We start from the raw sequence: 16,008 nt of genomic DNA on the forward strand, positions 1-16,008 counted from the left end.
TGCGAAGGTTTGATGCTCCAAAGCCAAATCTTAATTTGTTTGTCACGCTTTGTTTCTGTCCACCTAGTGTGCAACTCTTTAATAAGAAATCGATCCATTTGACGTCTGTAGAAAGACGCGCTAACTAGCATGAAATGGTGAAACGAATCGACCAGAGCCAAGCTAACGCGAGAATGAAGTGCCAGGTTGGTCGCAGTATCCTCCAATGCTCCAATTTTGCGATATAAATAATTTTTTAGCAAATGTCCATATTCATAAGCATGATATGATAACATATTTTTAATGACCTTAAGTTTATTTATTTCTATACTAGCCCACCATGTATCTACCCGTCCATGTGCACATTCACCATTGTAGCACTGATAGACCGCCAAAACTGGCAACTCCGCAGTGAGTCAGTGTCGGCTGAGCAAGTTTAAATATCTTGTTTCTGGTCTATATTTGCATCAATTATTATTAAAAAACATTTAAAATTATTTGTAGGCTAATAGAGCAGACACTGTGTTTTAATGGGTTATATGTAATAGCCCTGTTTGTTTTTAGTGTTTTTATGAAATATCTGTATTGACTGCAGTCATATCTATCACCCCTTTATTTAGCCCACTGCCACGTGAGCCATCAATTAAAGCTGACTAACACTGCTTTAGAGGTTTGTTAAACACACGGTACATAAACGTCCTTAAAGAATCCCTACTCTGAAACTCAACGCCATGTAACCAAAGCTCAGAGACACTCAGAGAGCCAGAGTTCAATTACTCCTCTCTCTCGCTCCGTGTCTCTCATTATCATCGTTTCCATTTTACAGTCGTTGTTTATTAAAGGTTGCTATGTAACAACCAGCACCTTTACCATTTCAATTACATCCGTGCTTGTGTGTGTGCGAGCACATTTGTGTCCTCTGTGTATGTTTTGCTGTACTCTGTCCTCAGCTGCTGTATTTCACAACAAAGCAATAGGACCAATCTGTGTCTAATCTGCTGCAGAAGCTTCAGGCCAGGGCTACTTCACCTTCCCCTGCCACACAGATAACACTGTCACCCAGTTCATTTTGTCCTGCAGTGTCCAGTTAGGAAACAAGAAACACAGCTACAGACTTTTATAGAATTACAAATAAACAAGCAGAATCCACAGACATGCTCGCGGCTCAGTGAGGCTGTACCTAAGCACAGCAGTGCTTTGAGCTAAATGCTAGTCGGCCTATGACAATGCTAACATGCTGATGTTTATCAGTACAATGTTTACCATGTTCAACACTTTGTTAAGCATGCTAATTTTGTAATTAGCTCTAAACACAAGTACAGCTGAGGCTGATGTGAAGGTCATTAGTTTTGTAGATATTTGGTCCGAAGCGCTGGACAAATTTAAATGTTGACCTGATGATGGCGCTAGAGGAGTGTTAAGGCATCACCAAATAATTTACAATTGATCCTTAGGGTGACATGCATGTCTGCACCAAATTTGATGGCAATTTATACAAGAGTTTCAAAGTATTTCCCTCAAAACCACAAATATGAACGTCATGGTGGCGGCAGAGGAAAAGTCAGGGATCAGCAAAGTCAATCCATCCAATAGTCCATATATTTGAGCCTGGACCAAAATGGTGGACCGACAGAACGACATTGCGATCTTTAGAGCTACGATGTTACTGTGGCTAAAAGAAAGTATGAAAGATGATTTGTTTTTGTTTTTAAAGGTGGACATTGGTTTTAAGTGTTTTTAATGATATAGAAATAGGATTTTGGAAATATTTTTCATCTGAAAAAAACAAAACCTACACACTGAGACACTCCTCGCTTTATATATAAAGCTTTATGTTTGGTTTGGGAAATAATAGGTCAAAGTGGAGGAGAAATGGATGACAGTGTAGGGCCAAAGATGCCACAGGCAGATTTTGCTCTGGGTGAATATCAGAATATCAGCATTGAGCTGCTAAAGAGTTGGTGGAGACCATAAAAAGAGCTAAAAGGCGAGTAAATATTGGACTCATATATGCCAGGTGGTCAGAAATGCGACTCCAAATGTATACTAATGTTGCTCTGTGTATGCTGGATGTGTAAATACACAAGTGTTTGCTAACACGTTTGTCATATCAACTTAAAAAGATTATTGTGTGTTAGTTTTGTGTTTGACAGAGCTAGGCTGGCTGTTTTCCCCTACTTCCAGTGTTTATGCTAAGCTAAGCTAATCACCTCCTGGTTCAAGCTGCATACTTAATGCACACATGAGAGATTGATATCAGTCATCAAATAAGAAATAAATGTCGGACAATTCCTTTAAAAAGTAGAAAAAAAGTCAATGTTAAGCATCAAAGCTTGTTCTCTACAAAAATTGAACAAAACGGTACAATGGTTTAAACAGATAGAATTATGAAGCTTTGTGCTTTCAAACGATGTCCAGTTTCTCACGGTTCAAATCAAATCAAATTTATTTGTATAGCCCAATATCACAAATTATACATTTGTTTCAGTGTGCTTTACAGACTGTACAGGTTACGACACCCTCTGTCCTTAGACCCTCGCATCGCACAAGGAAAAACTTCCTAAAAGAAACCCCATAATTAAAGGGGGAAAATGGAAGAAACCTCAGGGAGAGCAACTGAGGAGGGATCCCTCTCCCAGGACGGACAGACGTGCAATAGATGTCGTATGTACAGGATAAACAACATAGTACAAATACAACATTTGACAGAAATTATGTTGTGATCAAAAAAGAGAAAGTATGGATGAATCCAGGAAAATGTCAAAAAGGCTTCCAGCAGGACCAGGGCAGCAGGCACAGCCACGATTCCTGATCCTGACGTAAACTTTATCAGTGGCAATCTGCCACATGAGACACAGAAACTCTGGGGATGATACCCCGGATGATGAGTTAGTAACATACATTTACATACATGCATACAGATAGAGAAGGAGGAGAACAGGGAGGTGTCCCCCTGGCAGTCTAAGCCTATAGCAGCATAACTAGGGGCTGATCTAAGGCAAACCTGAGCCAGCCCTAACTATAAGCTTTATCAAAAAAGAAAGTCTTTAGCCTGCTCTTAAATGTGGAGAGTGTGTCTGCCTCCCGAACACAAACTGGAAGCTGGTTCCACTGGAGAGGAGCTCGATAGCTGAAGGCTCTGGCTCCCATTGTACTCTTAGAGACTCTAGGAACTACAAGTAACCCTGCAGTCTGGGAGTGCAATGCTGTAGTTGGTTTATAAGGTACTATGAGATCTTTAAGATATGCTGGAGCCTGACCATTAATTTCTTTGTAAGTCAGGAGAAGGATTTTGAATTCTATTCTGTATTTTACCGGGAGCCAGTGCAGTGCAGCTAATACAGGAGTAATATGATCCTGTTTCCTTGTTCCTGTCAATACACGTGCCGCTGCATTTTGGATCAACTGAAGAGTCTTAAGCGACTTTTTGGGACAACCTGATAACAATGAGTTGCAGTAATCCAGCCTTGAAGTAACAAATGCATGGACTAGTTTTTCTGCATCATTTTGAGACAGGATGTGTCTTATTTTTGCAATGTTACGTAGATGAAAGAAGGCAGTCCTTGAGATTTGTTTTATGTGGGAGTTAAAAGAGGATAAGTACCACCTTTATATTTCTACAAATGCACTACAAATAATTCTGGCACTTAATTCTCCACTAACAGATTTAGGAAAAATTTGAGGTGTACTGCTTTTTTGTTTTCCACCGTGCTGTTTCGTATTCAGTAGAAGTGCAGCTTTGATGACTCAACGTGCCATTAGCACCTATTACATTTAAGTTTGTGAGTGAATGTGAATGGAAAAGTTTGATTTAGTGGCTAAAGCCATTATCGCAGTAAGGAATGAAACAGTCCCTGTGGAGCCTTTATCACATGTAATATCCTCTCTGTATTCATCCATGTCTGTCAAACACACACACACACACACACACACACACATACACACACACACACACACACACACACACACACACACACACACACACACACACACACACACACACACACACACACACACACACACAGGTTTCCTCTGAGACCCTCATCAGGCCTGCAAGCTCCTTTTAGCAGCTCCCCTGGTGATCTCCATATCTCTAATGAGATTATTGTAATAATAGGCAGGTTGATAAACCCATTACCCACAACCCATCGCTTTTACCCGCCTGCCTGTCTCTCTGTTTGTCTGATTTTTGTCTCTCTCTCTGTCTGTGAGCTCTCGACCAGAGAAGGGGTAAAAGAAACATACAGGTCACTGAGAGAAGGAAGAGGAGGAGATGACATTCATGACAAGGAGCGAGTTAAGAGAAAAAGGGCAAAAGAGCAGCAGTAGAGAGGAGAGAAATCAATGTGGGAGAGAGGGGAGAGAGGAAATAGCAAGTGTGAGACAGTTACAGATGGGGAGAAGAGTAATCGGCAACGGCAGACGAAGTGACGATTTAAAAGAAAACACAGGTCTAAAAAAAATTATATGAAAGAGGGATGTGGAGCATGAAGGATGGATGAACAGGGAGCGACTGGGAGAGTGGTTGTTTAAAGGTCATGTGTATTAGAGAGCCGTGTGCAGAGACATGGGCTCAGCCCCCTCCTCTCTTCTCTTATCCTTCATCTCCCTCCATCATTCTCTTCCTGCTGCTATTCCCCCCTTTTTGTACTTACAGTCGTCATCTCTTTTCTGGCCCCATCCTCTTTCATCCCTGTCTCCTCTCTCTGTCTGTCTATTCTCGGCCCTCCCACAATCTCCCTCCCGCCATCTTTTGCTCTTTCTCCCTCTATCTCTCTCCATCAGCTTCAAAGAGCTGTCTGTGGCAGACCTCGAGGGCACCTGCCTCTTGAGGTGGAATAAAATCATCCGTCCCCTATGCTTTCGTGTGTTTGTGTGTGTGTGTGTGTGTGTGTGTGTGTGTGTGTGTGTGTGTGTGTGTGTGTGTGTGTGTGTGTGTGTGTGTGTGTGTGTGGCTCCTCTGAAGTGCAGTGAGGCCCGAGGCAGCGCTATAACAAACAAACAAACCCAATGAACGTGCAGGTGGAACTGGACCACAGGGTAATTTCTGTGTATGGGTTTGCTCTCTATGAGATTATGTTACATTGTTGTTGGTATAACCTTTACAGCCTAAATGAAATTTGTGTGCTCGTGTATATCTCTGCTCGGTTTTCCGAGTGTGTCAGTCTGTCATTGTGTGTTTAGGTCTCTGTATGTTTGCAACTGTGTGCATGTGTGTGCAGGTGTTCGATGAGTGCATTTGGGAATCTGCCACCACCTCTGGGGGCGTGTTCTGGCTCCTCAGCGGCACCGAGTAGGATTGGATTAGAGGTTCTGTGTGTAAATCAGACAGACACAAGATGTTGGTTCAACCAAGTGTGTGACTGAGTGTGACCTTCAGCAGGAGAGGTAGGGGCAGTGTTGGCAGACTGGGATTCTGCCCAACTGAGCAGCTTTGTAGTAGTTGTGTGATTATTTGGACCACTTTTTGTATTCATTAGCTACATTCAAAGGAGTAAAGAGATTAACAGGTTGCTGTCTCTGGTCAGTCTGCCACTACTTTAAAGCTGCGCTAACATTTTTATATTAAAGTAGCAATAGCCACATGGTTTGCGTTAACTTATCATTGTGAAGTTAAAGTTTATGTAATGGCTATACAACAATGATGCCATTGGCGTTTAGATTGGTTCCCTATAACCCTCCTACTCAATCCTGTCTGCCACCGGGTACGATCTCCTGGGAAATTAAGGCTTTATTTACGACACAAAGGAAGTACGTGCTTTTGTTTTCCATGGGTAGCTATCAGTAGCTAAGTAAGTTATTTGCAGTTAACCCCAGTAGCGTAAATGGCGGACAGTATTTTAACGAAAGTCATTTCTTTAATGAACGCCGTGAATGAAATGAGTCCTGTGTTGGCTGGTGAACGTAGAAGAGCGTTTAGCAGCTAAAGAGACAGCTATTTCCCTCAGGAATAATAATTAAAAACAGAGCAAATAGGAAAATGAATATTGGACGGTTCTACAACCTAAGACAGGCTAATGACCGACAAAACCAAATGTCATCTCAGTTCATTAGCTGAATGTTTTGTTTTTTAATTAGGCTGCTATTCAGCTCTAAAGTCATTGCTCTGTCATAAAATAATTTTACATGAAATCATCGACTGTAAGTAAAGAAACTTTTGCTGTTTAATGTAACATTGTCCAAGAGACTGGAAGAGGAGAAAAATTTGGGTCAACATGCAGTAAAGAGAGCTGAATCATCCACATCAAAGACCAAAACCTGGAAAAGATTCATCCATGTTCAACACACACAAACACACGTACACACACACACACACACACACACACACACACACACACACACACACACACAGACAATGTATTCATGTATCCACCCACGTTACAGGTAGGTGGATACATGAATACATCCATTTTAATGTTTCTAATGTGGATTAATATACATATATTTATTATTATATTTGTGTGTGTGTGTGTGTGTGTGTGTGTGTGTGTGTGTGTGTGTGTGTGTGTGTGTGTGTGTGTGCGTGCGTGTGTGTGTGCGTGTGTGTGTGCGTGTGTGTGCGTTGAGTAGAGAGAGATGCAGAAAAAAGGAACAACACAGATAAAAGCAGGGTGGATGATGGACATCTATATTAGTCCTCCATCTAGTAAAAATCATTAGAGTTAAGAAGGAAAATCAGTCAAATATGGAAACAGGTTGCTGCTCAGCCTTAATCACTGTGTGTGTGTGTGTGTGTGTGTGTGTGTGTGTGTGTGTGTGTGTGTGTGTGTGTGTGTGTGTGTGTGTGAAATTCCGTCAGGAGACGCCAGTGTGGTAAACCCTTCAGGTCACAATTTCAAAATGCATGGGATCAGCTGACACACTTTTTAAAGAAGAAACATGTGGTTGTACACAAAACAAATAAATCAAAACCTGATATGTTTAAATATGTTTACCTATTAGGATACCTACATGTATTGGTCGCTAGGTCAAATTATTCAAATCCTATTGTAACATCAAACATATTTGAAATGCAACATACTCTGGTTTAAAGTGTGCTTTTGTTTACACAAAGTGGTATTTTCATGCTTATTGATAATAAGCATGAACATATACAGATAGATTCAGTTTTCACTGTATATTTTCACTATGGCAGTGGCTCCCAACCTCTTTATATTAAACAATGTGCACTTGCAATCATTACATATGTCTATAGGTTATGAGAAGGGCTGCAATTAGCAATTTAAATCAATTACTCTGCCCTCTACTCTACTACTTTGTTAATAATAGTTTAGTTGATAAAATAGTGAGAAATCCAGGTGTTTCTATTATTTTGTCTACTCCATTTAAAGCAATCTGTTACATTAGTCATTCAATATTTATTGAATGTATAGCACCCTTTGCGCTCCGCACCATTGCACGTCTTCCTGTTCACAAATGTCTTTGTTATTTATATATGTTTTACTTTTGTCCAGCTTTGTTGTCCTTGTTTTTAATATTTTTATTTCTGTCTAGGTACATTGGGAGCAACAAAAACGAAGTGAAATGTTTTGTTTGTGTACACATACTTGGCCAATAAAGCTGATCTTAATTCTGATTTATATAAATGAGGGTACCGCTAAATAACAAAAACACCTCTCTGTATAATGCGATACAATTCATCAGCACCACAACATTCCTCCTCCAAAGTTGTCATTTAGTTGAATCAACATCTTTTTAAACCGGTTTTAAAAAACGGTACATTATAACCTTCATGAAAGTAGGAGTCAATGCAGGACTGCATTCGTTTAAGCTAGTAGGTGTTTTGTTTTTTTTAAAGGTTCAACACAATATCTGAGAAATAATATTTTCTAGTCAATATTTTATTTATTTATTTTATTTTACATTCATAAATGTAAGTTTGCTAAAGTAAAACCTCACTTTCATTTTTTAAGAAAGAAGTGGAACTATACAGTATCTTAACACAATAACTCTGTGCTTGAGATTGTGCTCCCAATGTATTATTTTTATTTAAGTTACTATCTATTTATTTATGTGTTTTATCCCTTCATTTGCTTTTATCTATTACTTTTACGTATGTTTGTATGTCTATTTATTTTTGTAAATACTGTTTATTTTTATAAGTGTAGCCTATTGTTAACTGACTTTTAAAAAAGAAAAAGAAAACTTTTGATTTGAGACTTCTGGTTTCATTTATTCTGCTGCCCTCTAGCGGATATAGTTAAAAACTACATATTCTCCCATAATGCACCTCCTCTTTTTTCCCATCATCACGACTCTTTTCTACGCTGCCTGCAAGTACTTCGCACCAGTCAAGATGGCGGACAGACCAGGTAAAATAGCGTGTCCTCTGCTTAACAATATTCAAAATGTTCTTTATAACGTGCATTGTCGTTGGTATATGTTCACGTTTTCTCAGGTTGTGTGTGTTGTATCTTTATACAGACTGTTAATAACTCAACTTTAAGGTTTTAGTCGGACTCTGGCCCCACTGAATCCTTCAAGTCACGTCAAGGACTTTCCATGTCATTGCCGATTTCTTGCAGTTAAAATGAATTTGCGAGTCGGTTTTGGACATTTAACTGTAATGTTTGGTGACCAGAAGCTTTAGATATGACTTGCAGTTTGTATGAAGATAACATCATTTAGTTGTCTTAGCTTAATTACGTTATGTAACCGTTCCTTTTGGCTAGCTTAGCACGGTAGCCTGCAAACTCCGTGCCCGTTAACCCAAACTCTGATGTAGTATTTGGTTCATTTTAATCCTAAAACACAAGTTAACCGTAAATAAATAAACACAAAAGTCAGTGCTTCGCTTTAGAGTGGGTTTTTAACGGTGGGCGAAGAATACTTCATTCATAGTAACATTAGCTGTGCCGGTCTTTTCAGCCCTTGCAGATTGACCTTTTTAAGCTGCATATATTGTTGTATGACCTCTGTGTGAAGACTTAACTTATCCCAATGCTTTAACCAGAGCCACAGCATGTATTGCTCTATTATGGACAATGTGTAATCAAACTTTCTTTGCTGTCTCCACTTGTGACCAGTTCCCGTAGTTGAGAAGCGACTGATGGAGGTGAAACTGGGAGAGCTGGGAAAATGGCTTGGAGGTCGAGACTTGACCCCCAATGGTCTCTTCTCATCTCTCGGCAAGGGTGAGGAGACCTGTTCTGACTAAATCTCTGTTGTGGACCTGGAAAAACTTAACCAAGGGAGGATATCACAAAAGTTTCAATCCCAAAAAAAAGGAGTGCAGTTTTCAATATAGCTGACTTGTGAAATGAAGGCTTAGTTCGAAGTCAGAAAAGAACATGGTGATATAGAAACCTGACCTTTCCTCCTTTACCACATTATCATGTAGCAGTGAAAATGCAATGCTGTTTCCGCAGCACAGTTAACATAAAATCACTTCTTAAAATCTTATTACACACCACCTCGCTTCGTCCTCACAGCTGTTTCTCTGAGTGTATATCTGTCGGCAGCCCCGGGAAACAGCGTAGCTTCAGTTAGCAGTTAGCTCAAGTTCAGCCACAGCACCGGGGAACTGCAGGTTCCCTGTTGCTGCCTTACACAGGTCCAGCAGCTGTGACTGGTAGCTCTGGGGCTTGTTCTGGCTGAGTTCAAGTCTCTTGGGCTGCTGACTGAGGCTCCTTCTGACAGAGCGGCTATAAACTCTGCGAAACAGCCTCCTGACAGCTGTGAGGACAAAGCGAGGTGGTGCAGGTTGTTGTCTTGGTTCTGCTACTTTAAATGTAATCCAATAAACAAACTATAAAACCGACACCCGAGTCAGGCAGCTGTACTTCTTCGCCCTCTGGTCTGAGGGCAGACTGGAGCGACAGTGTCTCGCTGTCAGTTAGCGTGCTAACTTCAGTAGATATCTCTACAACACAACACAGACGTCTTTGACATAAAGTCAACGCTGTCACTGCTTCACATTCTGTTGATGTTAGTTAATTGTTTTAAGTTTAAATTCTGGCAGATCTTACACACTGAACCTTTTTAAGGGCATGTCATTCACAAAACATCCTGAGGCTGAAAGTATTTACCTGTTTCAGTAAAGAGAAACTCCCAAATATAAGGGGCATGTCAAGCCTAACTTCAGAACTCGTACATTTTTGATCCAAACTATCTAGTAAGTCAGAAGTTCAAGGACGTCCAGAAGACTCTTAAGTCACTAAGGTTATGTTCGAAATGGCATTCTGCGTACTAAATAAAATACTGAATACATTTGTACACCTTGCTTGTGGCAGAACTGTCTGCCTTGCAGTCCGCCATTGGCAGCCTGAAGAGACGCAATGCATTGTGGGGCAGTTGAGTGTCCATTAAGCACATGTCGCATACTCAATATTTCTTCACTTCCGACATACACAAAATGCAGTTAGATATCTTACTTGGTATGAAATAGTATCTACTTTCAGACGCAGCCTAAAACCTTCTGATCTCTATCTTGAATTAAATCTGTATCTAAACATTTCGTTCTCAGTTAAAGTTGCTCAGCAGCTTTGTGAAAAGCTCTTAAGGAAACACTCGACTTTAAATGTTATTTTTAGTGACCTTTAGGACTCTTAGTATGAGATACTTCATGAAAATGACTCCTGTAGTTGACGAAAGGCTTGAAAATGCATCGACTCCCAACTCGAGGATGATTTCCTGATCGCAAAGATCACATGCTCATGTCTCTAGCGTTTCCTTTCACCATGTTAAAGTCGATGCTTGTTGTATTTGTGTTGCGGTCTTGAACATTATAACTTTAATTAATGCAGTTTGTCATTATTCGGTCTTCAGCTGTAGTTCATGCTGCTTGTTTTTCTCTTCCAGGCCGCGACAGATACTTAAACAAGTACATTCATGTGAAGAAGGGAGGCATCGGCGGTATTGCGATGGTACTCACTGGCTATGTGATACTGAGCTACGTGTGGAGTTTCGACCACATCAGTAAGAAAATGCACACTCTTGCTTCCTGTTTAGGCTATTCTACCTTTTACTAAAACATTTTTTCCTAAGATTAAATGTCAGAAATAATTTTAAACCTCTTCTCTTCCAGAGCACGATCGCTGGAGAAAGTACCATTAAGCTCCTTCTGTCAGACCTCTAGGGGTTGAGCGTGAACATTTGTGTTCCCCTGGCTGTGTGTTGAATATGTGACTGTGTGACCAATAAACAATACTAAGATTTATTGTTGGATATCATGTTTGGGTTTAGTTTCCAGTTGCATCTAAATGTGAGCTGTTATTTAAAATTCCCAACCATCATCAGCGTAGCTAAGGGAATGCAGGTATAACGGGTACATGTGTAACAAAGAACATTTATTTGTACAGATTTGTAAAAAATGTCATACTTAACACAATGAAGTTCATCCTGAGATGCTTTTTTTTTTTTGCTGTGCCAAACTGCTCTACCCAGTCCTGGGTACAATCTGTATTCAGCTGTAACACGGGGCCAAATTAATTTATTCCCAGGATTTAAAACGAAAGTCAAATTTGACTGGCAAACAAGGATTTTAGGTTGTGGCGTGAGAGTACACACAATTACAGGATGGGGTTGGGCTCTAAATAATAGTTGAGTATAAACGGCATTAATATACATTCCTACTGGCATTTATCACGTGTTTTTATTATCTGACAGATTTACTAGAAGTAGCAGGATAGAAAGACCGGTCTGGTGTCACTGATGCAGTCACATGACCCAAGGAAGCTTATATCCTGTAAAGAAGCAGCAACATACAGCACTGCACCTCTGTTGGACCCTGGGTGTCATGTCTTTAAATATTCAGTGTGGTTTACAGTACAAACATTGTAGAAAACTGAACACTGACAAGTCATTTGAACCACAGCCACACAGATTGTGAACTTTTCCGTTAATTACATGTATCCATAAAGAATAGATATAGTAGCTATCATTATCTTCCCTACTGCCTGTGTCTGTATAAATTCACCCTGAAGTGACACACGAACACACATACACAACAGCGGCAGTTAAAGTCTTTAAGTTCAACTTCAGCCTGTAGCGCAAAGGGGGCTTCCTCCCTTCAGTTGCTCTTCCTCTCCTCACATCAGGGGGGCTGAGCTACAGCACCGTGGTGATGTGGAGGCTGAAGGTTACTGTCCGCTCAAGAAGGCAAGATGGCCTTTAGTGCATTTGTTGGCATAGTGGCCCTTCTCACCGCACTACAGACACAGAACACAAGAAGGAAGACATTAATGGCTGCTTTTTAAAAGCAAGCTGAAAAAAGAAACTGATGTGGAAATGCTCCTATTTGCTGAGAGTTAAATGAAAAGATCGCTGCCACTCGTGCCTGTACAGTAAATATGTAGCAGGAGCCTGTTAGCTTAGCACAAGGGCTGAACATGGGGAAACTTCCATCCTGGCTGAAGGTAATACAATCTAAATACCAGAACCTCAAGAATCAAGATCAAAAACATCTTTTATCTTTTTTCCCCTCAAGCGTTAAAACAAAGGTTTGCCGTTTCACATGGGCTCACTTAATGTATTATGATCTTCATTTATTTTACTTTTTTGTTCCGTTTCATCTTTCTGTAAGGATTACGAGCATAATGTAATGCTGCATGTGTGAAAAATAAGTATTAAAATGTAGCTTCATATTTACTAAACAGACATGAGAGAGGTATTGATCTCCAACTCTTGGGCAAGAAAGTGCAAAACATTGTCAAATTATTGCTTTGAAAAAAGGTATTACAACTATATTCACAGTTATAGTGAGAGTGGTGTCTAAAAACTGATTTTGAGGGCACATAAGCAGACAAAGGTTCAGATGATTCACCTTGTAGCAGGTGACTTGGTCCAGTGGTCGAGGCCCTCTGTTGCCACCCATGTTGTTTTGCTGAGGAGGAGCCATCGGCATGTGGTTTTGCGGCCGCATGCCTGGACTGGAGTTGGTCAGCTGGATTAGAGAGAGCGACGAGCGGCCGATGGAAGGCATAGGCTGCAGCAGGAACGGGAAAAGAGATTGTTTTTGCTCAGCGGTTCAGAAACAAAGTAGCCGTTAAATAACATGGAGCAGTACACTGAGGGAGAAGCTTTGGTATGTGTGCGCCTACCTTTGACTGGTTCTGAATTTGCTGTGGCAGAGGAGGTTGTTCAGAAGCTCCCATAGGCAATTCAAAACGAGGGCTGTAGAAGAATATCTCAGTTAAATCCACATAAAAGAATAATTTACTAGATAAAAGAACTATCCTACTTTACAAAACCAAATGCTAAAACAAGTCACAAGTCAAACTCATTTCTATCACGTATGAATCAAATAAAAAAGGATTACATACTGCATAAATTTACAAGATTTTCCCTCTGGACAGAAGCCCACCAGGTAATTCATACAGATCACCCTTCTTGTGTGTCTGTGTCTGCAGTCGGGACCTGAGACAGGAAGATGGATTAAGATCCACAACAGAAAGTAAAGAGGCTGTTTAGCTGCTGATGAAGAAATTCAAACCAGAAGATTGCGTGTACTATGGAAGCCCATTTCCACCACTGATGAAAATCCTTTAAGGAATTATTATGAGAAACCTTCTGAGATACTGAGTCATCATTTTGACAAGGTTTCTCATTTAGAGAACATTTCTCATCATTTTCTTTTTAAATCTTATATTTTTATTTTATTGGCGTAAATGGGCTTCCACAGTAAACAGTATGTTTAGGGGGTATTAATTCATCAGTACTGCTGGAATGTTCACGTGAGTAGGACGTACCGTGTTTGCAGAAGCCTCGATCATACCAGGGACAGTCTTTGATCTTGGACTCTGGATCGATGTGCAGGAATGGACATTCCTTGTTGCTACACTCACCTGCGAGGGTCATCCAACAAACACAGTCACAATGTAAATACAGTCATCAAACTCATCCGTGTATTTTTATGAAACATCAAGTCAACTAACCAAACTTGGAGTAGAAGTAGCATTCAGGCATCTTGGTCATGTCGTACTCATGAAGAAACTCGCACTGGTCTCCCTTCTTACACAGTCCTCTGAGCCAGTGCTTACACACCACCGTCTTCTCTCCGCTGATGTGACGGAACGGACACATCCCACCTGGGAGTGCAAACAAATAAAAGATATAACACAGACGATGGCACAACTTTCCTAATTCAGAAATACCAACAATGAGCGGGATAGATGTAAAGTTGGTGATACCGTTTTCTGTTTTTATGGACACAAACTGCACAATGCCCTCCTTGTGGATCTTAGAGCAGAAAGAAAGACCCATCTTAAATGTGTATCCTTGCTATTCATGTGATTTTGGTTTTTACTGGTATTGTTTTTAATGTTATCGTATTTGTTATCAATCTTACCGATTGTATTCATTTTTATTAATAGCCAACAAAACAATATGATAGAAATAACGCAATACAATTCCACTGGAAGTCGATTAAGCTTGTTGTGTACTGTACGATTTTATTTATTGTATTTGTGAACGGTGCATCTCAGCTTATATTTGAACATGAGCACTTATCCTTGCTTGGATAATTAATCTTATAAAAAGGGTCTAATTAAATGTAAACATTAAATTGGCTGCATTATGGGAAATGTAGGATTCTGTGTTTTTGAAGCTTGACTCGTACTAGAGACTAAAAATCAGGATAACTCTGCTGTTTCAGTTTTGATCACTCCATTCTTATTTTTTCAAATCCATCTGTTGGGAGTCCCCAACCTTTATGGAAGTGAAGTACTAAAGTGCTTGATTGTTGTTCTGTTGAGTTTTTACCTTTCACACAAGCTGCTCTCATGAAGAACTCACACACAGCAGACCCGGACTCTGCAGGGACACACACATAATATTACAACCTTAATAAAGACATGGTACACAAAGAAAACATGAACAGTCTCCACCGGCCAGTCGCCAGTGTCAACCTGACGTTAGCTACCATCAGTTTTACTGCTAACTTTGACTATAGTTTACCTACAGATGCTAAGTACCAGCTAGCATCCAAGCACTTACTGTCCATGCCGGGGAAGGGCAGAGGCTGTGCCCCTAGCTGCTGCTGCACAGCGAGTTCCAGGTCAAACTTCAGGTGATCCACGGTAGCCAGCATGTCCTGCATGTCTGCGTTAGTTTGTCTTGCTCCGGTCAAAGAAATGTTCGTTTTCGGTTAGCTAGCTTGAGGTTGAGCTAGCTATGTAGCTAGCTATGTAGCTAGCTAGTACTTTCTTCAACAGCCAGCTAAAGTGGCTAACCAGGCTAGCTAGGCTAACCGATAAGGTAACAACAATAAGCGTACTCCCTGGTGAGAAACTGCTGTTCTTTGTTGTAGCTGTATTGGGCTGTTTTAAAGAAAAAACCCGAACATTAGTCGCTCTGTGACTTTTAGTTTGTCACAAACTGCTGCTCCTCAACAGTAGATGGACGGAAGGCGCGCAGATTGACCTCTGACCTGTCGGAATAAGGCCAGACTAAAGGATCACCGAGTGATTTGGTGAACTCACACCAAACTGTGGAGGCCTTTTACTGATTTAAATAAATGTATCAATATTTCTGGGAGAAATTAAGAATAAAAGAAAAATAAGGTAGAACACCCTTTACCACCTTTACAAGTTAAAACTAAAAGATATGTCTTAAAATCTAAATAAATAATGTGTCCTCGGAATTATTTAATGTTTTAAATCACATTCTCAAATATGTATTTAACATGTTTGTTTGTTTTCAAACGTGTTTTTCATATTTAATTACCTGTTAACGTTGTAGACATTTAAATTACCTACAAAATGACACCTTCTGCCAGATTTAAACTAATGGAGAAATCATTTGTTGAATTAATAATTAGTGAGTTTAGTCATTTGTGCTCTTGAATTAATACATTATATATATATATATATATTTATAGAGAGAGATAGATAGAGGAGAGAAGAGAGAGAGATATAGATAGATAGAGAGAAGAGAGAGATATGAGAAGAGAGAGAGAGATAGAGAGAGAGGATATAAGGGAGAGATATATAGATATATATAGAGGGGAAGGATATATATATATGATAGATATATATAGAGATTAGAGATATATAGATATATATATATGATATATATATATATAGTATATAT

General features: G+C 40.0%; 2 protein-coding genes across 2 annotated transcripts; one reads left to right on the plus strand and one right to left on the minus strand.

The window, feature by feature from the left end:
- Positions 1-8,187: 8,187 nt before the first annotated feature.
- On the plus strand, positions 8,188-11,137 carry atp5mf (ATP synthase membrane subunit f). The gene is made up of 4 exons (XM_029438542.1): positions 8,188-8,291; positions 9,006-9,113; positions 10,780-10,896; positions 11,006-11,137. Exons 1-4 carry the CDS (start codon positions 8,204-8,206, stop codon positions 11,032-11,034), a joined length of 342 nt encoding a protein of 113 aa, XP_029294402.1. The 5' UTR covers positions 8,188-8,203; the 3' UTR covers positions 11,035-11,137.
- Positions 11,138-11,266: 129 nt separating this feature from the next.
- Positions 11,267-15,390, minus strand: cpsf4 (cleavage and polyadenylation specific factor 4). The gene is made up of 8 exons (XM_029438532.1): positions 14,914-15,390; positions 14,680-14,730; positions 13,854-14,006; positions 13,668-13,763; positions 13,242-13,335; positions 13,020-13,092; positions 12,743-12,904; positions 11,267-12,128 (listed from the first exon to the last, which is right to left on the minus strand). Exons 1-8 carry the CDS (start codon positions 15,014-15,016, stop codon positions 12,060-12,062), a joined length of 801 nt encoding a protein of 266 aa, XP_029294392.1. The 5' UTR covers positions 15,017-15,390; the 3' UTR covers positions 11,267-12,059.
- Between the last annotated feature and the right edge of the window lie 618 nt (positions 15,391-16,008).

Source organism: Cottoperca gobio, chromosome 8 (assembly GCF_900634415.1).
Source record: "Cottoperca gobio chromosome 8, fCotGob3.1, whole genome shotgun sequence".
Lineage (NCBI taxonomy): Eukaryota > Metazoa > Chordata > Actinopteri > Perciformes > Bovichtidae > Cottoperca > Cottoperca gobio.